We start from the raw sequence: 25502 nt of genomic DNA on the forward strand, positions 1-25502 counted from the left end.
CAGCTCCCTGAGACAGAATAAGTGAAACTCTCAGAGTAAGCTAAGACTAAGACTAAGCTAACTCTCAGACTAAGCTATTATTTGTGTATAAAAAGGAAAACAAAATACATGTCTGCTGATGTACTGTAGGCAGAGACTGAGTCCAGAAGGACGGACAAGCTGTCAGGACTAGCGGGTGCCTCGGGGGAAGGAATTTGTGTGGCTGGGAGAGAAGAGACTGACTTTTCCCTGAAGGTACTGTAAACCTTGAATGCCTTCTGAGTTCGGTAAAGCAGGCGTGTAAGTGTATAAATAACAAAACAGGAAAAGACAAAATGTAACAGAAAATAGAACCTGCTGGGCACCCCCATACATAGTGTGTCCTTTTGGTAGGTGCTTTTGGTAGGTGTCAGTGCTGCCTCTTCGGAGGTGATGGAATGAAACCAGCTCAGAGAGCTCTAGGAAGCCATCCAGCATCACCCAGCAAGGGAGTGGTAGGACTGGGGTGAGGACCCAAGTCTGCAGTCATGCTTGGGGTAATACCCCTCCCACCTACCCACACCCCCACCCCTGAGTCAGCTGCCAGAGCCAGTTGCCACTGTGCCAGACCTGGACTGTGACTTCTAGATTTGGGAAGGGGCACACTGAGTCTCAGAGAAGGATCCTGCCCGCGTGGAAAGGTCCCCAGTCAGGCCCGAAGTTCTGGGGAGGCCTAGCCTAGCCCCACCAGGGGCCAATTGTGTGACCTTCCAGCACATAATTTTCCCTCTGTGAACCTGAGCGATTCATCCAGTCTCCCACTCCAGGCACGTAAAAGGCGAAAATGAGATGACAACTGAGGAAGCCCCCTTCTCTCAAGTAGGTTCCCCCAAATAATCCGGCTCTTTCAGACTAATCCCCACACCTCTGGATCCCCGGGACGTTTGAGTTGCCCCGCTTCACCTCCTTCTGGGTCCCCAAGAGTCTAACACCAACACACCTGTTGTTTGCTAAATTCATCCAGTTGTTTATTCGTTCAACTTACGCCTTTAAAGGGGCCTCCCCGAGTCAGCCCCCGGGGACCAGTGCTGTCCTCGCTCGATCCCACCGGCGCATCCCCGCGCTTGCTCACGCCTCCCAGCTCACACTCGGGCCCACACCCTTGAACGCCTGGGTACAGACACTCGGACCACGCCCGTGGCCCACGCGGGTCCTGGCGTACGTCACCTGCGGCCTTGGGTCTCCACTCGCCTAGTGGGGCGCCCCGGCCCCTCCGCTTCCCCCGCTTCCACCGCCACCACCAGCGAGCCGGGACCAACCATCGCCGCCCCCGCCTGGAGCAGGCCCCGCCCTCACACCGCTTCAGGTGCCCAATGAACGCCTCGGCTTGGGCCTGCCCCGCCCACCCGGGGGAGCCCCGGCCGCCGATTGGTCCGTCCGGGCGCTGTGTCCCCGCACGTGGGGCGGGGGCGGGGGGGTGAATGAAGTGGACGAGATTCCCCCGCCCCCGCGTTTACCTCCCCCACCCCGCGGGGCCCGCCCCCCTCCTGCGCCCAGTCCAGCGCTCGCTCGCCCGCCCGCCTGCCGGCCGCTGCACTGGAACCTGGCGTCCGGCTCCCCTGGCTAAGGACCCCGCGTCGCGGACCCGCGATGGCTAAGCGCAGCTCGCTGTCCATCCGCATCGTGGAGGGGAAGAACCTGCCCGCCAAGGACATGTGAGCAAGCCTGGGGATGGGAACCCGAACTGTCCAGGAGGGGTGCTGCCCCATATGCCCGCCTCACCTTCCTGGGGTCTACACGGCCCGCCCACAAGTAGAGCAGTGGCGGCGAGGGTGTGGCGAGTGCGGCTGCGGTGGGAGACAGGCAGGGAAATGGGGACAGTGAGATTTGCTTGGAACACCGGACAGGGGATGACAGGGAAGGGCCCGGGACTGGGGAGGGGGCGGGGGGTCTATAAGGGGCCTTCAGTGAAGGAAGACGGAGGCCCACAAGCGGAAGGGGCTTCGATAGAACTGGAGCGGGCGTGGGGGAGACATCGAAAAGGAGTTGTCTCTGTGCACTGCGGGGGGTGTGGCTGGAGGGGGTGGAGGGGCCCCCTAAAAACGAAGGGTCTTCCTCAGTAGTTCTGGAACACTTAGTTCCTGGCAGTATGCACCCCGCACCCGAAATGCCCTGGGGCTTCCTGCTGTGCCTTTGAAAAGGGAAGGAAGAGTAGCTCTGTTGGTCTAGAGGCAGGATCTGTGGAGGATGGGGTGGCCGGGGAGTCGCTGTTCTTGTGTCCTCAGCTTTGCCTGAGGAGCAGCCTTTAACCCTTAAAACCACCCAGCAAGGCCGCTGTCACTGGTCCATTTTACGGATGGGAAAACGGAGGCTCCGAGAACAGGGAGATGCTGGCCCCAGGTGTCAGAGCAAGGTCTTAATCCTAGGGCTCCTCACAAGCACTGACATCTAGGACCTTCCCTGGCCCCTGGCCAGATTTGAGGTTTCCAAAGCACACCCCCACCTCCACCCTTCTCAGTAGGTGCCAGAGCTGAGCTGTCTGATCCCATTGCCGCCTCCCTTCTATGAGCCTTGGGCGGCTCATTGTCCACCAAGTCTCAGTTTCCCCGCCGTAAACTGGAGGTGGAAATCCCTCTCGGTGGAGGGTGATGGAAAGTATGAAGCCTGAGGGCCTGGCTGCCTGGAGGAGGGGCGGGGGCGGGGGAGCCCGGAGGCAGCCTAGGGTCCAAAGTCTGCTGGCCGGCAGCTTCCCCACCCCTGGGCTCCTCAGCGGGTGCCGGGATGCCGAGAGGGGGCGGACTCGGGAGCACAGTGGTCCCCGTGAGTTTCCCAGCGCGCTCAGCGCCACCAGCAGTTCCAGTTCAAGGCCCCCTGGGCCTGAGGAGGCCAGGCTCAGCAGTTGCCATGGCGATGGGTGAGGGAGGGTGCTGGGCGGGCTGTGTCAAGGTGGGTTTCGCTGTGTGAGGGGAGGGGAGGGGAGCTGGAGCTGGGAATGTGGTCTCTCGGGTGGGGCGGCAGATGAGCTCTGAGAAGGGTCTCGGTCTCCAGGCCCAGCCTCCAAGCACCCGCCGCCCCCCGCCCCCCTGCTGGCACCGGTATCTAGGTCAGCTTGGCCTCCTCCGGCTGGTGGCGGCTGGGAGGTGCAGCCCCTCCGTCTGTCGCCTCCCTCCCTATCCCCACAGCTCTGGCCCTAGTGCCTGACTCCAGGCTCTTAGCAGCCGAGGGCAGTGAAACTGTGCACTCTGCCCACCCTGATGCCCGGTTCCCCAGCCCTGCCTCTGCGCAGGTGAGGGACTCCTCGGCGGGTGCCTCCATCCCCAGGGGAGGGATCACCAAGTTCTGTGGGTTCGGCCTCCAGAATCTCTTTGCTTGCCCTGCCCTCCTGTGTACTCCCCTCCCCTCCCCTCCTTTGGTCTGTCTTTGCCATAGTGGCGGGTATAGGCAGCTCTGACTCATCAAGCATCTCTTAGATCCAGCTGTGAACCCGCGCCACCTCAGGCCCTCACATCTGGGCTGTTGGCCTCCACTGCCCTGCTCTTGCACATGTGTGAGTCTTCCGCCTTCAAGCACTTCCCTTCATGGGCCGCTGGAAAACTCCTATTCATCCTTCAGGACCCTTTCCAAACTTCTGCTTCCCTCCAGAGCTTTCCCCCATGCCCTTGGGCAGGGTTCCTTGCCCTGTAGCACTCTGGGTCAGCTGGAGTTAGGATGAAGCCCTTGGTACCAGCTGCTCCTTTGTGGGCTGCCCCTGCCACATGATTCTGAGCACAGGAACCATGACTCATTCGTCTCGGCATTCTCAGCGCCCTCAGGGACACCTGCTCCACGGTAGAGGAGATTCAGATGTGTTGAGGACCTTTCCCGTGCAGTTCTCTTTGTTCAGTCGCCAAGTCGTGTCCAGCTCTTTGCGACCCCATGGACTGCAGCACGCCAGGCTTCCCTGTCCTTCACCGTTTCCCAGAGTTTGCTCAGATTCACGTCCATTGAGCACTGATGCCATCCAACCATCTCATCCTCTGCTGCCTGCTTCTCCTCTTGCCCTCAACCTTTCCCAGCATCAGGGTCTTTTCCAATGAGTTGTCTCATATCTGTCTTATACAGCTGATCACTGGAAAAGGCCCTGATGCTGGGAAAGATTGAGGGCAAGAGGAGAAGGGGGTGACGGAAGATGAGATGTTCGGATGGCATCACTGACTCAACAGACATGAATTTGAGCAAACTCTGGGAGGTGGTGAAGGACAGGGAAGCCTGGCATGCTGCCATTCATGGGGTCATGAAGGGTCGGACACAAATGAGCGACCGAACACTGTTCCAACAAACTCTACAGCAAACGTTTGTAGATGGGGAAACTGAGGCTTAGAATGTGGAAGTCTTTTGCCAGGGCCGCACAGCCAGTAGGGAGAGAAGTCAGGATTCAAATCCACTCTTCTGCTGATAGACCAAGCATCCTATCTGGGCCCAGGCTGCAAGCTTGCTGTGGGGCTCAGTAGGGACCCAGCCTTGCAAATGCCATGCAAAGCATTTGGCTCAGGCATGGCAGGGGTTCAGAAATCTCAGGAGGCCCTCCCTGAGTGCTGGAGGCAGGAGTGATGGTGGTGAGCCTGCACCCCTGGGCCTCATGAGCCCCAAGCCTGACTCACGAGCAACATCCCTTCCAGCTAGCACTTGGATGCCTCTGAGCACAGGGAGCTTGCCTTCATTCTTGGTGACCCATCTTGACTGAGACAGTTCGGAGGAGGGGCGGTCATAACACAGTGGCCACCCGCCTCTCTGCCACTTCCACTCGTGGGTTTTTAGTCCCCTTAAGGGCACAGGGCCCAGCGGTGCTCCCCGAACAGATTCCAGAGCCTGCTCAGTTCTGTCCTGCTTCCTCCCCATCCTCCGGGTGCCTGGGCCAGCCAGAGAGGAGCTGAGTCTCATGGTGACCGGTGACCCGCTGGCTCCCTTGCCCAGCGGCCCTGGGGACGGTCCCGGGGCTATTTCAGGATTTGCCCTGATCCTCGCCCTTCTACAGCCTGGAAACTGCCAAGGCCCTAAATATAGAGGCCCCGCAAGGAGCCAGGCTGGGCCAGCAGCAGCAGTGAGTGGTTTGGGGAAGAAGTGGGAAAGGGCCCAGCCCAAGGGCCTCATCAGGGCAGAGAGCACAAGTCCCAACAGCTGGCCAGGGACCACCATTGGGCTCAGGTCCGTAAATGCCTACTCTTTTTTTTTTTTTTTACAAAAATATTTACTTATTTATTTGGCTGCATCGTCTTGATTGCAGCACATGGGATCTTCTCTAGCTGCAGTGCATGGACTCCCATTGTGGCTGGAGGGCTCAGTAGTTGCCTTGCTGGGGCTTAGTTGCTGCAAGGCAAGTGGAATCTTAGTTTCCCAACCAGGGGGCAGGGCTCTTGAACAATGGGAGAGGGTTACAAATGGAAGGAAGATCAGAGAGTCCTGGGCGGTGCTAACAGTTACTGTAACACAGCCTGTGAGCTGGTGTTACAGATCCCAGTCTACGGGGAGGAGGGACTGAGTCTTGGGAGACATTTCCCATCAGTATCAGGAGAACCTTTGTCTCCAGTAGTTTCCTCTGCAGGAAGATCCCCTTTTGAGTAGGGAAGCTGGGCTTGGAATTCCCCAACCTCCAACATGCAAATCCAACATATTCCATTTTATGAGTCGCAGACCTGAAGGGCACTTCTGGAGAAAGTCCACTCCCACTTCTTGCTCAGGAGCGACCCTGGGCCTGGCCAGGGCTGCCCTCAACCCCAGGAATCCCCCGCCAACAGACAGGAGGGACCAAGCCATCTTGGCTTGCCTTCCGTATTTATTCTTTCCCAGATGGCTGGGAGCTTGAGGCTAATGGCTGTCCATTCATTCATTCATTCTGCTCAACACTCACGGGGACACAGTCTTGTGCCAAGCCCTGTCAACACAAAAGTGGTCCCTACTCTCGGGTTATAGTCAGGCAGAGGAGGCAGTTGGTGACAGTACCTCACTAGCAGTGCTGGGATGGGAGGGGAGACCTTACTCCCAGCCTCTGGGATAGGTGAGGGCTCTCAGAGGAGGGGGGCTGGGAGGGGGTCTTGGGAGGAGTGGGAAAGGCAGTCCAGGCAGAAGGAACAGCAGCAACCAAGGCTCAGAGGAGAGACTGACGTGGTGGAGGGGCTTTTGTGACTGTTGTTTCTGTCCTCCCCTGGACGAGGAAGGGTTTGGGGGCTGTGGGAGCTGGCAGGAAGGAGAAGAGACCTGTCCTGAGCTGGAGAAGCAGTGGCTGGGGAGCCTTGGTGCAGGTTCCTGCCTTTGCCTCACCAGCCTCCTCCCAGACCAGGAGTGGGGGCATACTTTTCAGCCTGAGGAGTCTTTGGGTCCCAGCCTAGGACCTGGTGCCTCAGCCTAGACTGTCCTTTCTTCTGGGGTGGATGGAGGGGTGCCCATGGCCCGCCCGCCCCCATCAGTCCCTCCCGTCTCTTGCAGCACCGGCAGCAGCGACCCCTACTGCATTGTGAAGGTGGACAACGAGCCCATCATCAGGTACTGCCCCGCCCCGCCAGCCCCGACCCGTCCTCCTGCCCCGCCCCCCAACTCCCACATCTAAGGGTGTGTGAAATTTGCATGGAGATGGCCAGGGCTTGGAGCTTCTGATTTCTTGGTGCCCATCAGGCCCTGACAGCCTGCTGGGAGGTGAGAAAAGACCGACTCGCCTTGCTAATTACTGACCTTAACGCCCATAGAGGAATTATCTACTGTGGGCTGGGCGCTCAGCCAAGGGCCTCCCACCCACTCTGTTCCTCTTGACAACTTTACAACCAGCCAAAGGGCCAGAGGATAATGGCTGGTAACCACAGCTGTCACTCAGGAAGGATGGACTCTGCCAGGCCCTATGCTAAACCTTTTGCAGCCTGTTTCCAATACTTACCATGAGCTCCATACAACAGCATCACATCCCATTAAAAAAAAAAAAAGCTAACTTGCCCAGAATGGCCACTTCCCCTGTGCTGTATCCCTTTCCCCGTGGGCCCCATGATCCTGGGCAGGGTCTTTGCTGTCTGGTATCCTCTCCCACGAAGGCCTTTGCCTCCAAAGTTCATGGCCAGAGCTGCTCCACCCTTCTGCCCACTGGGGTGCCCACTGCTGATCAATAGTCAAGCGGTCATGTCAGCTCCACAGTGCTTCCCACCTGCAAACAGCGTGCCTTTTTCCAGGCTCTCTCCAGAGCATGGACACTGGGGGATGGGGGGAGCAGAGTGGGGAGATGCCTGACTGCTCGGGTTGTCTCAAGGACAGACAGGGAAATCAAGGCCCCAGAGTTCAAGTGGCCTGTCCAAGAAGTGATTGGGGTGAAAGTGATCCCCTGAGCCTTCATCAAAGCCCTTGGAGGGTTTCAGCTTACCCTGCTGAGCCCTAGGAGTTGTGGGGGGTTTATTTTGGTCACACCACACAGCATGCGGGATCTTAGTTCTGCAGCCAGGGATGGAACTCACCACGCCCCCTGCAGTGGGAGCACAGAGTCTTAACCGCTGGACCACCAGGAAAGTGTCTGGAGCCCTATGAGTTGAGGGTTCTGCCCTGGGATGAACCCAGAGCTGGCTCTGTGGGGCAGGCTCCAGACCTTGGCTCTCAGGTTCCCCCCCAGGAGGACCGTCTGTCCCCAGAGTCAGCTTGGCCATCCCCCTGCCTCCACCCTCAGCGAATGAGTCTCTTCAGCATTAGGAGCCAGGGGAGGCTGGGAAGCTAGGCTTCCGGTCCTGGCTCTGCCGTTGTCCTGCTGTGTGACCTGAGGCCAGAGACTGCCAACTCTGGCCTCAGTTTCCCCAAATGGAAAATGGCCTGATAGATGCAGCCAGTGCCCCAGCCAGGGCAGAGAGCACAGTCAGGAGGGAATGATGGGCGGCAGACGATAGAGGGATAGGGAGAATCATCACTCAGCAGAGCAGTCGTTCCGGGAAACGGAGGGGGATGTAGGGACGGGTGGGCTCCAGCCCTGCAGCGCCCACCGCCTTGTCCCAGCCAGGGGTCTGCGGGCGGTGCTGAGGGTCGTCTCCTGCAGGACGGCCACTGTATGGAAGACCCTGTGCCCCTTCTGGGGCGAGGAGTATGAGGTGCACCTGCCACCCACCTTCTACTCCGTGGCTTTCTACGTCATGGACGAGGATGCTCTCAGGTGGGCACGACCCCGCTCCCCATCTGGGGCCCGGACCCCGCCCCCCCGTCCCTCTCTGGAACTGCGGGTCACTTTGCCTCCTCTTTACAGCCTGGAAGGAGGGGGAGCCCAGGGGACCTGCAGGGCACAGGGCTTGGATGTGTGCAGCGTCTGTGGATGTGTGCAGTGTCTGTGTCTGTGTGTGTGGATTCGCTATGCTCACACCCCACTACGCGTGCATGTGTGTGCTGGGCTGTGTGTTCATGGGAGTGTGAGCTTGGAAACAGGCACCCGGAGAGAAGAGCTGGGCGTGTAGGTGGGCACACACCTAAGTCCACGTGCAGACACAGACACATGCCCCCGAGAGGGCCTGCCAGAGGGTCACGGGCCCTGCTCCGTGCAGGCTCCTGTAAGTGACCGCAATGTCAGCCTCCCTGCTCCCAAGAGGGGCCCTGAAGGGGGTGGGGTGTGTTGGGGGTCTCCGGTTCTGCACCAGCCCTGCCCAGCTCGGGCTCCCTCTCCACCCTCCAGCCGGGATGATGTCATCGGGAAGGTCTGCCTTACCAGGGACACGCTGGCTGCTCACCCTAAGGGTAAGACCCCAGGAGGGAGGCCACGCCAGCTTCTCGTCCCCTGCCCTCCCCTACACTGGTCTGCCCAGTCCCCGGCCCATCCCCTGCTCTGAGACCTTCCTCTGGGATCCTTCAGTCTCCTCTGCTCAGGAAAGCTGTCACGGCCCTCCCCAGAAGGGCCCGTGGCCCTCTCCGTCGCCTGTTCCCTGGCCTCTGCCCTGTAGCTGGGACCATTCTGCTCCCCTAGTTGGGACCACATCCCCCCGCCGGGGCGATGAGGGGCTGCTAGTGAGATCTGAGACCTCTGCATACAGAGGAAGGGGCCTCTTTATGTTCCGTTGTCGAGGGGTGGGGTTCCCTCCTCCCAGTCTGGCTGGCTGTGTACCCCCCCAGGTCTCCTCGGCCTGGTCCCCAGTGTCCTCAGTCGAGGGGGTTGGCCTGGGGCAGGGCGTGGCTAGAGAGCCCCTGGAGGATTGGGGGACACTGACATTGTTTGGAGGGGTCAGCCCTGCCCCAGCCTGGCCGTGTGACTCGGTGCCGCCTCCTCCGGGCTGAGTCACCATCTGCCGGTGGAGGTTCAGACCAGGAGCTCAGAGGTGCTTCAGGCTCTGCTGGCCTGAGCCCCCCGTGACTCCCGAGGGGCCTCCCCAGCACACACCTGCTCCCATCCCTGAGGCTGGGGCGGGCCTGGTTACGGGGAGGGCTGCTGCTGACTCATGGGGCCTCTTGGCCCCTGCCAGGCCTGAGGCCTCTCCTGCTTGTGGCCCCAGCTGGCCGCTCAGGGGCCAGTGGCCCCCGTGATGCCATCCCCTTGTTGCACCCCCATCTGTCGCATCTGCCTCCCGGCAGCCCACTCTCCCCGTCTCTTAAGATGAGGAAACTGAGGCAGAAAGGCCTGTCCCAGGATGGGGCAAGGCCAGGGCCACCAGATGCAGCTTGGGACCACGCTGGACTTGGACTTTGACCCCACTGCTGTTTAGCTCCTGACCCTCAGTGTCCCCGCCTGCCACTGGGGGCAGCAGCCCTGGCCTCCCGGGAGCTTGAGAGGTCCCCGAGGCAATCACACAGGGGCCCGGGGCATTTGGGTGGGGGCGCTGCGGGAGAAGGGCCAGGCCCCTGGCTGAGCTGCGGCCCCTTAGGTTTCAGCGGGTGGGCCCACCTGACCGAGGTCGACCCTGATGAGGAGGTGCAGGGCGAGATCCACCTGCGGCTGGAGGTGGTTCCGGGGACCCGCGCCCGCAAGCTGCGCTGCTCTGTGCTGGAGGCCAGGTGAGTCATGGGGAGCTGGGCAGGGGACCCCCCAGAACTAGAGAAGTCCGCTGTGGGTGCTAGGCCTCCTCTCCCTGACGCCACCAGGCTTCCTCCCTGGATGGCGGACTCTGGGGGGTTCCTGGGGACGTGAAGACGCTGCCCTTGTGACCCCATGGGAGGCTGTCTCTCTTAGAGGCAAGGATGCTGGTCTGATGCTGGACTTCCAGGCATCCTCGAGCTGTGGAGGTGATGGGGGAGGGGACCCTGCTCCCCGATCGTCCAGCCCCAGTGCCAGGACTGGGCTTCCCCTGGGTTTAACTTCATTGTCAACTTGGCCTCTCTTGTGGGGTTGGCGGGGAGCCCTCGGTAGGGTAGGGTAGGGTAGGGTAATCTCCAGAGGAAGGGGTGGGGCTCTCCCCGTAGGGAGAGAGACTTGGATGGGAAGCTGGGGCTGTCACCTGTGCCAGGGAACCCCCCGCCCCCACCAGGGTATTTTTAGCTGCAGGCTCCACTCCCCTCCGGGCCTGAGTGTGAGTCACACACACTCTGTGAGAAGCACCTTCCTTTCTGGCTCCAACCCACCTCCACCAGGTCCTGGCCTGCCTCCAGGGCGGGAGTGGAGGCGGCCTGTGGAGGGACCCACCAGCCGGCTGGCCCCTGTGGAGTCCCCGCGGGGTGGCTGGCCGCTCTAGAGGAAAGCCTGTCTCCTGAACATGAGGCCTGTGGCTCCGCCTGGCTTTATTTTGCGTCCTGGGGCTGGGACATGCACAGCCAGCCCCAGGGAAAAGGGCTGGACTTGGGCAGACTTACAGTCACTCCCCTTATACCCTGTCATCCTCACGGACCGTCCACCCCTCTGCCCACTCACTTTCTCCGTCCTGAGCCTCGCCCAGGCCAGGCTGTGTGTAACCTGAGTGCTCACATGCTCACATGCACGCTCACACACATGCACACGACTTGGCCGCCTCTTAGGAAGTGACGGGGTTGGGGGCGAAGGGGGCACAGCGGTCAGTCAGACCCCCCTTTGGTGTGTGAGGGGACTTGTCCCCCGCTGTCCTCGGCTCTTGACCCCTTAAGGAGCTGCCTTTGTTGCAGAGGCAGGAAGAACATTTTCTCCTCCTGTTTCTGGGCAGATTCTCAAGGCCACGCTCTGGAATTTTAATAGGCAGTTCTGAGGAGGAAAGAGAAGCAGTCACAAGAGGCGTAAACTGGAAAAGACAGAAAAGAGCAGAAAATTATATTTCCGGGGAAGGGAAGGCGGAGGGGGTTTGTAATTCTTCCAAAGAGGGTGCTAAGCTGGGGGCGCCGTGGCCAGAGTTGGTCCTAGCGAAGGACCCGCTGCAGGGAAGAGGGCAGGATGGTGGTGGGGGTTGCTCCCCAAGGGCCCCCCCCAAGTCGGAGGGGGTAGGCCTTCTAGGAGCCCGTTACCTCCATTCAAGGGATTGTCTTCTCCACTTTCTTGATGAGGAAACCGAGTCTCAGAGAGGTGAGCCTTGCCCTGGGAACGGAGGGCAGTGAGATGTGCCCTTGGGCCGGGCTATTCCAGGCCGCACTCGCCTCGCGCCCCTGCCACCCGAGGAGGTGCAGCAGGTGGCTGGAGTCAGAAGGGGCCTCGGAGGACCCTTAGCCTGGTGTGGGGAACACGTGGGAGGGTCCATGGGGTGAACGCAGTGGGAGTCAGGGTCTAGAAAATGGAGAAACACTGTCCGCAGCCTCCCAGCTTGCGCCCAGGCCTTTCCAGCCTGGTGTAGGGTCACCCCACAGTGGGGTGGGGGGTGTCCACCTGTGTGAGGCTGGGTGACAAGTGGGTGCTCTGGTCCCTCGCAGGGACCTCGCCCCCAAGGACCGGAATGGTGCGTCTGACCCCTTTGTCCGAGTGCAATACAATGGCCGCACGCAGGAGACCTCGGTGAGGAGGCTGGGGGACTGGGAGCGGGCCGGGGGCTCGGGGACCTGCCCAGGCCCTCACGGCCTCGTCCTCTCTCACCATCACTGGGGAGGTCAGCTGAGGTCTGCAGTCTCTCAGAGGAGGCTCGGGGAAGCAGGGTGGCCTCTCCCAGCGTGCACGGTGGGTCCACCTTTCTGGTGCCAGCTTCTGCGGTCTCTGCTGCCTTTTCGCCCCTGGCCCGGGTGTGCCGCGACAGTCTGCCCACCTAGGGGTTAATCTGCCAATACAACCCCTGCCCACACTGCTTTTTTCTCAACTCCGGGAAACAGCCAGCAGGGGCGGGGTGGACTTGGCCCTGGTGGGGAGGGTGTCGAGACCTGGGTTCTCGGGGCAACCTGCTACCATTTTGCTGTGTGGCCTTGGACTAGTGTCTTACCCCCTCTGGGCCTTGATTTCCCCACTTGAGAAGTGAGTAGGGGTTTGGACATGGAATCGTTACCTCTGCTATCTCGGGGCCTCTGTGCGGACAAGGAGGGGTTGTTGCCTCAGAGTCCCTGCAGGGAACCCAAGGGAGGTGTGTGGGGTGGCCCTGTGCTCGGGTGGCCCTGGAGAGACTGGTGGAATCAGCCCGCCTCCAGTGATCAGGGATCTCTTTTGGGGCAGATCGTGAAAAAGTCATGCTACCCACGTTGGAACGAGACGTTTGAGTTCGAGCTGGAGGAGGGGGCGGCGGAGGCGCTGTGTGTGGAGGCCTGGGACTGGGACCTTGTCAGCCGCAATGACTTCCTGGGCAAAGTGAGCGCCCTGCCCCTTCAGGCCACCCCTGCCGGCCTCCGTTCCGGCTGTCCCATCCCACAGCAGGGCACTCAGGAGGCTTGGGACCCCCCGGGTGCTCAGGGACCCTCAGCAGGTACCCCCTCTCAAAAGAACAGTGGTTGGCAAGGAAGAGAAACGAGGATCCCAGCCTTGGGCCGTCCCCACCGCTCCCCTGCCAACAACCACGGCCTGTCCCGCTCCCAGGTGGTGGTCAACGTGCAGAGACTGTGGGCAGCCCAGCGGGAGGAGGGCTGGTTCCGGCTGCAGCCTGACCAGTCCAAGAGCCGGCGGGAAGAGTGAGTGCTTGGGGCTTGGCCGCAGGGGTGGTGGGTCTGGGCCCTGGGAGGCTGAGTCTCGGCTCCAGCAGGCAGGCAGATGTGCCAGCCGGGGGTGAGTGATCGGCCCTGGATTTCCTGTGCCCTTGTCCACCAGGCCAGCATCTTTTCCTCTTTCCCTTCTGACAGTCCTGGGCTCAGCCCTGACCTCAGAGCTCCAAGGCAGTACGAGCCTCCTGCTTTCTGTCTGCTGGCAGATTCTAGAACAAGCCTTCAGATACTTTCCCTGTAAGGGTGTCTCTGCAGACCCTAGACCAGAGTTCAAGTCTCCAGAGCTTTGAGTCAGTGTCCCTGAGCCATAGCTCTCACTCTCCCCCCAGTTTTCCAGGAATGGGTTTGCCAGATAAAATACAGGATGTTTGGTGAAGCTGAATTTGGGATAAACCTTGAACTGATTTTTTAGTGTATGTCCATGAAGTGTATGAGACAAACTTATATTTAAGATACTCAGTGTGACTGAGTGCCTTGTATTTTTATTTTGGTGAATCTGGCAACCCTATAAGGAAGCCCCCTGGCCCCCTTGCCCTCTACTCAGCCCGGGTGGAGGAACAGCAGTGTCCCCACCTCGAATGGTTCAGCTCTGTGAGTCCACAGGAGGTCCCAGAGCCCCGTCCCCACACACACACCCTCATCAGGACAGGGGTTGGGTGGACCGCTGTGTCCAACTCCAAGACATTTCCGTAGAACCAGCCACAGCAGTCTTGTCACTTGTCACTTAGCCGGGCTGTCCTGCAGGTAGTGGGGGTGGGGGGCCTTAGGGTCTATTAAGCCTTGGTCAGCAGCCTCCCCAGGAGGGGTCAGAACAGGGGAGCTTGGGAGTTAGGTCTAATGTGGCAAGTTGCTTACCTAGTCTGAGCCTGTTTCCCCTGGCAGGTTGTCATGAAGCTTGGGGATTTGCTTCCTGTGTAAAATATACACATGGGAGCTGTTCTCTGGGAGTTGACAAACTGCCCACATGGGTGAAGCCTGGGGTCCTCAGGAGTCTCGAAGTGGTAGGGAGCCAGGCCTTGAAGACGGATGGAACTCCCCTGAGGATGGAGGCAGCAAGGGCTTTCCAAACAGAACAGCCGGGGCAGAGAATGGGAGGTGGATGAGACGGTGTGAGGAAACCTCGGTGGAGGGCCGGCTGGCTCAGAGGGATGGCAGGGAAGACAGAGGCAGTGGGGAAGGGGCCGGCCCCGGGCGGCCTGGGTCCCTGGTGGAGAGGTCACGGGCTGCCCGTTCCAGGGGCCACCTGGGCTCCTTGCAGCTGGAGGTGCGGCTGCGGGACGAGACGGTGCTGCCATCCGGCTGCTACCAGCCCCTGGTGCAGCTGCTGTGCCGAGAGGTGAAGCTGGGCACCCAGGTGAGGAGCCCCCGGGGGAAGGTGGGAGGCTCAGGGACCGTGGGTATGTCTTCCCTGTTCTTCTAAACACGCTCTGAAGAGCGAAGATCTGAGCCGTCAGAACCAGCCAGTGCCCAGGGCCCCTCCGTCCCTTGGGACAGTGGGCCGCCTTCCCCATGGTCCTCTGCGGTCCTCAGAGGGAAGGGTTGGGGTTCCCCTGTGCGTCCTGCAGCCCCACCTCTCCTTGCCACCCCCTGCAGGGCCCAGGGCAGCTGATCTCACTCATTGAGGAGACGACCAGCACAGAATGCCGCCAGGAGGTGGCCACCACCCTGCTCAAGCTCTTCCTGGGGCAAGGACTGGCCAAAGACTTCCTGGACCTGCTCTTTCAGCTGGAGCTGAGCCGCACCTGTGAGGCCTGGGAGGGAGTGGCCTGTTAGGGCACCGGGTCGGGGTGGAGGGCTGGGAGCCTAGGACTCCAGGGATGCTCGGAGGTGAGAAATCCCGGAGTCCTCCTGCAGGAGGCCGATGGGTCCAGTTAAGGAGGGAGATGGGTCAGATTCAGAAGTAAAGGAAAAAGCAAAAGGCAGAGATGGGGTGCTGAGTTGACAGGTGGCCAGGAGGCTCTCTACTGAGTGGCCAGCAGGGAGCCCCTAGTCCAAGCTCCTCCATCCTCCTCCCCAAAGCCTTGTCACTCTCCCAACTCCCTACCCATGGGAACCTCTGCCTGTAGGTGAGGCGAACACCCTGTTCCGGAGCAATTCTCTGGCCTCCAAATCCATGGAGTCTTTTCTGAAGGTGAGGTTGCATGGTGTATTGTCTTTGTTTTATAGAGGAGACTGAGGTTCCTAGAGGCCAAGAGACAGAGCTGCGCCTTAAACAACTCATCTGTCTCCTGTCCCGGGCCCTTTAAGGCTGAGAATTCCGTTCATTCATTCATTCATGTAGCTGCAGCTTGTTGAGCAGCCTTCCCCTGTGTGCGCCAGGTTCTACCCTGGGTGGCTACAGCAGGCAGATGGTGGCTGGGAGGCCAGCTGCGGGGAGAGAGGGCGGGTAGCTGAAGGTGGGAGGCGGGACCAACGCTGCTCGCGGTGGCCCCCAGGTGGCAGGGATGCGGTATCTGCACGGAGTCCTGGGCCCCATCATTGACAGGGTATTTGAGGAGAAGAAGTACGTGGAGCTGGATCCCAGCAAGGTGGAGGTCAAGGATGTAGGGTGAGGCCAGGGGTGATCCTTGAGGGTGGGGTGGGGGGCGGACAGGGGGACGGGTCAGGCCCTTTGTGAAAGTGTGCGTGTGTTTCTTTCTGCCTGAGTCGGCCTTTCGTCCGCTCTGCTCACTTGTGCGTTGACTGTGTCCCTGTCTTGGCTGATGTCTTTCTACACCTGTGTCTCCGGGCGCCCCTGTCGGAGTCGTGGGTGCAGGCGCTGACCTCGATCTTTCGGCGGGTCCGCCCCCGGGGCCCACTCAGGTGCTCTGGACTGCACCGCCCGCAGACCGAGGCCGAGGTGCTGGAGCAGAGTGCGCAGACGTTGCGCGCCCACCTGGGGGCGCTGCTGAGCGCACTCAGCCGCTCGGTTCGCGCGTGCCCAGCCGTGGTCCGGGCCACCTTCCGCCAGCTCTTCCGGCGCGTGCGCGAGCGCTTCCCCGGCGCCCAGGACGAGGTGCGCCCTCTGTCGGTGGGGCTAGACGGAGGGGAGAAACTGGCGGGAAAAGAAGGGGTGGGTGTCTCAGGGCCTGGTAGGAAGGGGCCTGATTGATGGTTAGAAGCCCAGGCTGGGGCCGGGCTCGGGAAGGTCACGGGAGCGAGGGAGAGAGTCCCAAAGGGAAGGGAGCTGTCAAAAGAGCCCAGGCCTCGCGGAGTCCAGTCCCCCACTCTCTTGCGCCCCTCCAGAACGTGCCCTTCATCGCCGTCACCAGCTTCCTGTGCCTGCGCTTCATCTCTCCTGCCATCCTGGCGCCCAAGCTCTTCCACCTGCGAGAGCGGCACGCGGACGCCCGCACCAGCCGCACCCTGCTCCTGCTGGCCAAGGTCCGGACCCTGGCGGAAGATGCCCAGCTGGGTGCTTGACTGGGGCCCTTGCTATGTTCCCCACTGTGTTTCACATCGGCTCTAGGAACGCCTTGTGGCAGGCCGCCGGTACCCTCCTGCGGCACTGCACTTCATAGTTTTCCTAGCTTTCTCATGGTCGCCCAGTCTCATGATTAAGGGAACAAGTCCATGAGCTGGAGGGTGCCCAGGACCTGGTCGCACCACATGTTGGGAGAACCGGGGCCTTCTAACTCCCAGATCTACTGACTTCCAGGCTGCCCTTATCTTCTTGGCACCAGGCTGGGGCCAGGGTACCCAGTGGAGCAGAGTCTGCTGTGAAATCCGCAGAAGGTCAATAGACTGGGCCCAAGTAGTCCCTAACTATGGACTTCCCTGGTGGCTCAGATGGTAAAGCGTCTTTCCTACAATGCGGGAGACCTGGGTTCTATCCCTGGGTCGGGAAGATCGCCTGGAGAAGGAAATGGCAACCCACTCCAGTACTTTTGCCTGGAAAATCCCATGGAAACAGGAGTCTGGTGGGCTACAGCCCATGGGGTCGCAAAGAGTCGGACACGACTGAGCAGCTTCACTTTCTCTTTCAGTCCCAACTATAAGTTCCCTAAAGACTCTTGCCTGGAAAATCCCATGGACGGAGGAGCCTGGTAGGCTGCAGTCCGTGGGGTCACTAAGAGTCGGACACGACTAAGAGGCTTTACTTTCCCTATTCCTTTCGTGCATTGGAGAAAGAAATGGCAACCCACTCCAGTGTTCTTGCCTGGAGAATCCCAGGGACAGAGGAGCCTGGTGGGCTGCTGTCTGTGGGATCGCACAGAGTCGGACACGACTGAAGCGACTAAGCAGCAGTAGCAGCAAAGACTGCAAACTGTGACCCGCCCCGACCCGGTCCCCAGTGGGATAGAATGGGCCCTTGAGCAGAGCCTGGGTCGCCCCTGCCTCCATTTCTACTCTGGGAGTAGCACAGACTGGGTGCAGGTGGCGGGTGGTGGGAGCGGCCATCGCCTGGCGTCTGACTCTAGCAGAGTCTGGCCTTTCCTGCTGTCGAACCCCTAGGCGGTCCAGAACGTGGGCAACATGGACACGCCAGCTTCCAGGGCTAAGGAGACTTGGATGGAACCGCTGCAGCCCACGGTGCGCCAGGGCGTGGCCCAGTTGAAGGACTTCATCACCAAGCTGGTGGACATCCAGGAGAAAGACGGTGAGCCCTTCAGGGCGCGGCCCCGCCCCTGCCCCGCCCACCTCAGTGCCTCTCGCTGCTCCACCCACAGCCTGATGTTGACGTTTGCTCCGCCCCCGGCCCCGCCCTTGCCGCCCCCCACCCCCACCCCGCCACCGCCCCGCCTTCCCCCGCCAGGGGCTCACTTGTTGCCTTCCCTCCCTGGCCCGCAGAGTTGGACCTGCAGCGGGCCCTGAGCTTGCAGGCACCCCCGGTGAAGGAGGGGCCGCTCTTCATCCATAGGACCAAGGGCAAAGGCCCCCTCTCATCCTCCTCCTTTAAGAAGCTCCACTTCTCCCTCACCACGGAGGCCCTCAGCTTTGCCAAGACCCCCAGCTCCAAGGTGGGTAAGGGTGGCAGAGGGTAAGAGGGGCTCTGAGGGGTTGCAACACCCTGTAGGCACCTGTCCCTTCCTCTTAGCCCACCTCAGGGACCACTGGGGTTGGAGAAGAAAGCCAGGCAGGGGCCAGCTCCTGGTGGCAGCCATAGGGGGACTTAAGACCCATGAGGAAGAAAGTCCTCTTTCTAGGGGGTCCTGGGGTGGGCAGCGGCTGCAGTGTCTGGCCCTGGCTTCTTGGTCAGGGGTGTGAGCGAGGTGGGGCACTGAGGCATGCTCAGGCCCCCGAGAGGCCAGGTTGAGCTTGTACTCTGTCCTGGCTGAGGTCACTCTCAGAGCAGGCTACTGGGAGGGTGGGTCCTCTGGATCCTCAGTGCCAACCCCTGGTGCTGCAGAAGGGGAGACTCAGGCCCAGAAATAGGAAGGGGAGTGACCTCGGCCTGAGCCTCCCTTCCCCTGTCTCCGTCCCCCTAGAAAAGCACCCTCATCAAGCTCACCAACATCCGGGCAGCAGAGAAGGTGGAGGAGAAGAGCTTCGGCAGCTCCCACGTCATGCAGGCTATCTACACGGATGACTCGGGCAGGCTCCAGACTGCCTACCTGCAGTGCAAGGTGCAGGCCGTGCGGAGGGGGGCCCACGGCCAGTGGGGGTCCCGTGGGAAACTCTCCCCACCCTGGGTGGGCTGGAGTGAAGGTTGAGTGAGCCGCCGACCGCCTGTCGCTGTATCAGGCACAGCATCGGTGTGAAAGCTGATCTGAGTGCCGTGGGTGTGTCTGTCAGGGTCTGGGTGCCTGGGAGGCCATGCCCATGTCTGTGTGGCCCTGTCTTGGCACCCACACATAGGTCCTAGGTCTCAGGGTGGTCCAGTGCGTAGAAGAGTGCATCCCCGTGTCTTGAATCTTCACATTGTATACATTTGTTGGAACTTGTCTTAAGTTGGTGTCTGTGTGTTTCTGTGTGTGTGTGTGTATGTATGTTTCCACACATAACAATCACATGTTTATGCAAGTGTGTGGCTGTGGGTCATTCTCTCAGATCCCCTTCTCCTCTTCATGTATTAACCCATTCACTCACTCATTCATTCATTCATCTAAAAAATATTCATTGAGTACTTTACAGGTTCCAGGCACTAATCTAAGTGATGGGGGTACTGCGGCAGACAGAACAGAGTCCTTGCCTTCATGGGCTTCCATCACAGGGAAGGAGATAGATCCATAAATAAATATTTTAAATGTCAGTGAAAATATCTGACGTTATTTTAACGTCAGCGCTTTGGTGACATTGGCAGTGAAGACTGAGAGAGAGGGGACAGAGTGGGGTGCGGCAGGGAGGGGAGCTCAGGGAGGGCCTCTAACGGCAGCATTTGAGCAGGGACATTGAACAAGGGGGACGGAGAAGTGGGAAGAACATGCTTTGTTCCCCAGAGTGACTGTCTTGGATGCAGGGGTGGGAGGTCACAGACCCGTCTGACGGGGCCCAACCCCCAAGGACCCCCCGATGGGTCAGAGTCCAGAGCCACAGGGGAGAAATGGTGGCAGCAGAGCCCGCACACATGACTGGCGGGTCGGGGACTACCCAGGGGCTGGGCCGAGCGGGCCAGTGGGGCTGACATCCAGCCTTCGCTCCCTCACCAGGCCATGTGCTGGGTGTGGGCTGCCTGCGTCTGGAGAAAGGGCAGCTTTTCCTAATTTCCCCAGAGCTGCTGAGCCAACTCTCAAGACTGTGTAGTCCTGAGAGGGAGGGCAGCTTCAAGGATGGAGGGCTTCCTGGAGGCGGTGACCTCATCACGGCCCCTCCCCCTCATCCCCTGCAGTGTGTGAACGAGCTGAACCAGTGGCTGTCTGCGCTGCGGAAGGTCTGCATCAACAACACCGGCCTGCTGGGCTCCTACCACCCTGGCGTCTTCCGTGGGGACAAATGGAGCTGCTGCCACCAGAGGGACAAGACAGGTGGGATGCAGGCCAGAATGCCACAGTGCTGAGTCCGTCCCCCATAGGCCTCAGGCCCCTGCCTAGGACATGGGGCTCTGGAGCCCCACTTCGCTGGCCAGCTGGGAGCCACCTGGGCACCTGTGGGCACTCCTGAGGCCAGCCAGGCTATGCAGGTGCTCTGGGCAGAAAGGGTCCTGTGATCCGGTGGTTTGGGAACTGCCACTTGGTGTGTACAAAGCCTGTGGGTGCCTGAGAGACCCTGGAGGAGGCCAGAGTTAGAATCCCATATCTGCCGCCATCTAGTCCAGCTCTTTCCAAACTCCTTTCCCAGGGAAGCCTTTTTCAGCCCAATGAAAGAGCTTTTTGCAGAACCAGGGTTCTGAGGAACACGCCTTAGGGATTCCTTGCTAAAGAGGGCTGAAGAGAGCTCCTGAATTTGCATATTGCCACACTGGCAGCCCGATACTGGAGCTGTGAGTTGGGGGTACCCTGGGCCTTGGGCCCTAGAGGGATGGCAGAGAGAAGCTTCTAGAACTTTCAGTGATGATGGAAATGGTGTGTATCTGTATGGCCCAACACTGTGTGTATGCCAGCTGTGGACATGCAGTTGTTGAGCACTTGTGATGGGGTGAGTGTAGCCAAGGAGCTGAGTTTTGAATTTATTTTAATTTCAGTTCATTTTTATATGAATGGTCTCACGCGGCTAGTGGCTTTTTGGACAGCAAAGTTCTTGAAGGTTCCAGATCTTCCTGCATTATCTGTATCTGCTTTACAAAATTCTTGCTCTCCAGTCACAGAGGACACTCAGCACTTTGAGCACCCCCCAGCCTGCAGGCCAGGCCAAGCCTTGAGCCCCATAGCTCGGCGTGGTCCAGGCCCTGGGAAGATGGCCCACCCGCTCATGCCCAGCCCTGGCTCTGACGGAGCAGGAGCAGCTTGTTACGAGCGTGTCCCTGGGTGATGGGCCTGGCCTGCAGCCTCCGGCTATAACGTTGTGGTGAGAACCCTTGTCAGTGGCGCAGCAGGCCTCCCCAGGGTGCTACGAGGCAGGGCCTGATAGCTTTGTACTGTAGAGGGGGAGACCAAGTCTTGGCGAGGGCAGATGTCTGTGCCAAGGTCGTGAAGCCAGCACGTGGCAGAGCCAGCTCATTCCAAGGCACAATCCTCCTGGCTCCTCTCACCATAACCTTATGGTTCCTGGCTGCTCTCAGCTTCCTTCTAGGCAGGAGTCTTCCAGAAAGTGGTCCAGCACCCTAGGTTGTATCCTGCACATCCTGCAGTTATGTCAGTTACAGCTCAGGAGCTGAACAGGAGGGAGATGAGGGGCTGCCCCCTGAAGTGTGGGTGCCACCGACCGGCCCTGGGCCAGACCTCTCAGGCTGTGCCCCCAGCCCAGCCCCGCACCGGGGGGCCCCTGAGTCCACCCCTCACCCTCTCTAGGCCTCAGTTTCCCCATCTGCATTCCAGGAAGTCAGATGTGAAAGCTTACAGTGCCTGCCCACCACTCTGTCCCCTCTCTGCCCCCAGATCTGGGCTGCAACAAGACGCGGTCCTGGGTGACCCTGCAGGAGTGGAATGACCCTCTCGACCACGACCTGGAGGCTCAGCTCATCTACCGGCACCTGCTGGGTGTGGAGGCTGCACTGAGGTGCGGAGGCCCATTCGGGGGCAGTGAGGCCCACAGGGCAGAGCCTGGGCAGCCCCCGGGGATGTGCTGGGGGGCTGGGGGTGGCCAGAGCCAGGATCGGGCTCAGGGCTCCTCCACGGTGGCTGTTCTCTTCCTTCCTAATCCAGCCCCCACAACTTCCTGGCTAGGGCACCCACACCTGGGGAGGGCAGCGTGCCTGGATCTCCGCAGCACGAGGCTGGCTCTATTTTGGATGAAGGTGCCAAGGGCTGTGGAGGCCCAGGGTCAGGCTGTGGTTGATTCCCGCCCCGATTGACCCTGCCCCCTCATGTGCCCAGCACTTCCGTGAGGCCCTTGGAGCACTGGGACCGCCCTCAGCAAACTCACTTAATTCAGTGGTTCTCAGCCCTGGCTCATTTTAGTTTTATTTTTGTACTTTATTTTTTAAAATATCGTTCGCTGTGCTGGGTCTTCATTGCCTTGCAGGCTTTTCTCTAGTTGCAGTGAGTGGGGGCTATGCTCTAGCTGCATCACGAGAGCTTCTCATTGCGGAGGCTTCTCTTGTTGCGGAGCACAGACCCTAGGGCATCTAGGCTTCGGTAGTTTTGGCTCCCAGGCTCTAGAGCAGAGGCTCAATAGTTGTGGCCCACGCACTTAGTTGCTCCGAGGCATGTGCGACCAGGGATCGAACCCGTGTCTTCTGCTTTGGGAGGCGGATTACTTACCCCTGAGCCACCAGGGAAGCCCCTGGCTCCAGCTTAGAAAACATGGGCTGCTTTTTAAAAACCACTTTTTGCAGCTACTGAAACAGGTGGATTCTTATCATCCCCCATTTAAGCCAGGAAGCAGCAGAGAGCGCAAAGATTTGAACCCAACCTACCTGGGGCTCAGGTGAGACCAGTGCCCAGGCTCTTAACCAGCACAGCCTGCCTTGAGGGCCTCCCCACCTCCAGAGCCTCTGACCAGCCCCGGCCCATTCCAGCCTGCTGCCCAGAACTTCTTCCCCACCAGGAACTTCAGCCTCTGGCCCGATCACCTGTCCACGGCCCCCTGCTGCATTGGTTTCCTACAGCTGCTGAGGCAGATTATCATACATTTGTTTGCTTAAACAGCACAGGTTTCTCTTCTTCTAGTAAATGTTGAAGAAGCAAATGAGCAGAGGAGTAAGGGACCAGACTGACCCCTCGGGGTCACCTGAGGCACATGAGGGGTAGGAGCCTGTTAGACCTCAGCAGAGGGACACATCTCTCCCAGAATAGATCCGGGAGATCCGGGAGACAAAGGGCTGAGCCCATAGAATTCCTCAATATGGACACAAGGTCTGCACGAAGGCTGCTCGCCTTCCCTCCGTGTAAGCGCACAGAGGACTGTACTTGAGGGGCCCAGGGTGCCATTGGTGAGCGTGTCAGGAGCCACGCTTGAGACAGCACTCTCAGGACTTCCCTGGTGGGCTAGCGGTTAAGACCCCGTGCTTCCAATGCAGGGGGTGCAGGTTTGACCCTAGGTCTGGGAACTAGGATCCCACGTGCTGTGCAATGTGGCCAGAAAAAAAAAAATCACTGTCTCCTGTTCCCAAAAGAAACTCAATGTGGCCAGTTAACACTAGGGATGTTCAGGCTCCACTTGGCCCTCTTCCCAAGGGCCCTCCAAAACAGGAGTGACATGGTTCAACCTTAGTTTCCAAACTGCCTTTGTGGGGGTTGTGGGGGTTGTGGGGGGTGAGGGGTGAGGGGGAACCAAGGGAGGGGGCTGGAAGGGGGGACGAGGGCGGTGAGTGGGGGCCAGCTGAGACCAGGGCCCGAAGCTCTTCCTGTAGATTGGAAAGGTCAGCCCCCTGCCCCCAGGACCCCCTCTAGCTCAGGAGTCCCAGCTGGGGTCACCCTGGGTCCCGTGGGAACACGGGAGCCTCATACCCTGTCCTCTCTCCCCACAGGGAGAAACACCAACAGCTGAGCACGGGCCCAGAGGCAGGCCGCGGGCCAACGGGCCCTGGGGAAGGTAGGTGCCACCCACCCCAGCCCCCTTTTGGGCATTGTGGGTGGGGCCTCCCTCCCTGGGGGGGCCCTCTCTTCTCTGACCCCGCATCTGCCTCCAGCCCCTGGGGACCCACTGGCCGAGCTGTTCCAGGTGCTCGGGGACCTCCAGGAGGCCCACAGGTCCAGTCCAGCCGGCTCGCCGCCCTCGGAGCCGAGCCGCATCCTGGAGCTGCAGACGTGAGGATGCCCCGCAGGCTGCGCTGTGCCCCGCCAAGTGCTGGGAGACCCCCGCGCACTCTGAGCGTTTTGCCTCACTCCCTCTTACTGGGGTGCAGGGCCCAGGTCCCTCCTCGGCTGGGGGAGCCAGGGGACCGGGGTCTCCGGAGTCCAGGGCTGACAAGGCTTTGGCCAGTCATCGCTTGCCTGATGTCTCCAGGGAGCTTCCGTTGCTCTCGCTCTTCTGTAAGGCCGGGCTGCTCCCCGCCACCATCTCTACCACTTGCCCCAGGCTGCGCCGGGGCCCTCCTCTCCTGCCCAGGGCAGAGCCAGCCAGAAGCCACCCTTTACAGTGGCCCACTCCCAGATGGACTGACACTTCTCAGATCCAGAGAGGCAGGAGGGAGTACAGAGCCCAGGAGACCAGGTCCGGACCTCAGCACCCGCTTTGCTCCCAGCCGCCACCCCACCTGCTCCTGGGCTGTGCCCCCTGGGAGAGCATCAAGGTGCTTATTGCTGACAATAAACCTGCTGTGACTGCGGAGGCTCTGGGGTCTCGTGATGGGGGTTGGCTGCTGGCGGGGATGGCGGAGGACTGGGCACCAGCATAGACTCTGTGTACCTCGTTGCCTCTTCTCTGCTGCCCCCCATCCTGAGGACTTCTTTCTCCTCCCACCTACTGTCCCCACCACACCCCTAGGTCCCACTCATCCATCCCACAGGCTATGAGCCTGACATGTCTCACCAGCTGCTCCTCCTTGCAGCCCCCAAACAGGCCCTTCAAGCGGGCCTGCAAGAGGAAGCAGGTCAGAACCTCAAACTGTTACATAGCCTGGCCCTGCCAGTGTCCCTTATGCCAACCCCCTCATCCCAAGCAGGACTTCCTTGCATCACCTCCCTGCCCTTCTCCCAGTCCCTCCCTAGGTACACAGAAACCTTCCACGTAATTAACAAGACAGAGGAGGGACACGGTCTTCCAGCACGTTCTTAAAGGTCTCATTCAACCAAGCTTAGAGCCTCCCCTGTGAGCCCAGACCTGGGACAGTTCCCAAAGGCCCGGGTCACAGGCAGGACCCTTGACCCAGCTGACTAGCCAGGCTCTGGGGCAGGACCATCTGGGCAGACTGGAAACCAGGTTCTTTGAGGGGTGGCCCAGAAAGGCAAAGAAGTGATGAAGGTACAAGGGGCTGCCCCCTCCCCTCAACCCCGTGGCTTTTGAGGCCATATCAAACTTTTCTCCTGGCCACAGCCTTGATGGGGGTGGTCCCTCCAACAGCTCACACCAACTCAACCCCCTGGATGTTCATCACTTCTTGGTCATGATGCTGCCAGCGTGTGGGCCTCACCAGCTTCTTTGCAGGGCTGGGCATCCCCTCTCCCTCCCTGGCCCAGGGCTCAGGGCCTGGGAGGCTCAGCCTGCTCTTCCTTGCCACCATCACCAACTCCTGCTTCTCTGGCTACTTCCCTAGGGTCTCACACACATCTCCTGCCTGTTGGCTCTTCTTGGGTTTCAAGGACCTCCTGATCAGGAAGTATGGATCCCAGGGTCTGCTGAGCCCCAAGGCATAGAGTGAAGGGGAAAGACAGGTGTGCCCTTATAAGGGACTGCCACAAGTAGAACCACGGTGGTTGGGGTGGGGGGGACTTGGCCACAACCGTTGGCATGTGAGATCTTAGTTCCCTGGCCAGGGATCAAATCCACGTCCCCTGCGCTGGAAACTTGGAGTCTTAACCACCGCACCACCAGGGAAGTCCCAGAACCGCAGATTTTAACTGCATACACACACAGCCACCTGCTGGCAACACTGGCCACCCTCCCCAGTGGATCTGATGTGGGCATCATCACTGCCACCCTCTCCAGCGGATCTGGTGTGGGCA

The 25502-nt window shown here is 60.1% G+C and overlaps 1 protein-coding gene across 3 annotated transcripts; it reads left to right on the plus strand.

The window, feature by feature from the left end:
• Positions 1-1507: 1507 nt before the first annotated feature.
• On the plus strand, positions 1508-24168 carry RASA4B (RAS p21 protein activator 4B). 3 transcript variants are annotated; one of them, XM_040261308.1, is made up of 21 exons: positions 1508-1673; positions 6421-6477; positions 7994-8107; positions 8618-8679; positions 9798-9927; positions 11737-11818; positions 12461-12592; positions 12818-12909; positions 14176-14293; positions 14533-14683; positions 15006-15070; positions 15375-15487; positions 15742-15934; positions 16165-16302; positions 17374-17518; positions 17710-17879; positions 18348-18485; positions 19688-19823; positions 21333-21453; positions 23366-23430; positions 23528-24168. In XM_040261308.1, exons 1-21 carry the CDS (start codon positions 1609-1611, stop codon positions 23647-23649), a joined length of 2409 nt encoding a protein of 802 aa, XP_040117242.1. In that variant the 5' UTR covers positions 1508-1608; the 3' UTR covers positions 23650-24168. The 3 variants fall into 3 exon arrangements, with proteins under 3 accessions (XP_040117242.1, XP_040117236.1, XP_040117250.1); XM_040261302.1 differs by lacking the exon at positions 1508-1673 and adding an exon at positions 4802-5142; XM_040261316.1 differs by lacking the exons at positions 1508-1673; positions 6421-6477; positions 8618-8679 and having other exon boundaries at positions 8032-8107.
• Positions 24169-25502: the final 1334 nt, after the last annotated feature.

Source organism: Oryx dammah, unplaced genomic scaffold, assembly GCF_014754425.2.
Source record: "Oryx dammah isolate SB20612 unplaced genomic scaffold, SCBI_Odam_1.1 HiC_scaffold_2, whole genome shotgun sequence".
Classification (NCBI taxonomy): Eukaryota; Metazoa; Chordata; class Mammalia; order Artiodactyla; family Bovidae; genus Oryx; species Oryx dammah.

What these genes read in the sequence shown, in the direction of transcription:
- RASA4B (XM_040261302.1), top strand. Translation starts at nt 4,877, where the DNA reads ATGGTGACCGGTGACCCGCTGGCTCCCTTGCCCAGCGGCCCTGGGGAC. An exon ending in GCTGGCTGCTCACCCTAAGG is followed by an intron (nt 8,680 to 9,797) that starts GTAAGACCCCAG and finishes GCGGCCCCTTAG; the next exon opens with GTTTCAGCGGGTGGGCCCAC. An exon ending in CTGCCTACCTGCAGTGCAAG is followed by an intron (nt 18,486 to 19,687) that starts GTGCAGGCCGTG and finishes CATCCCCTGCAG; the next exon opens with TGTGTGAACGAGCTGAACCA.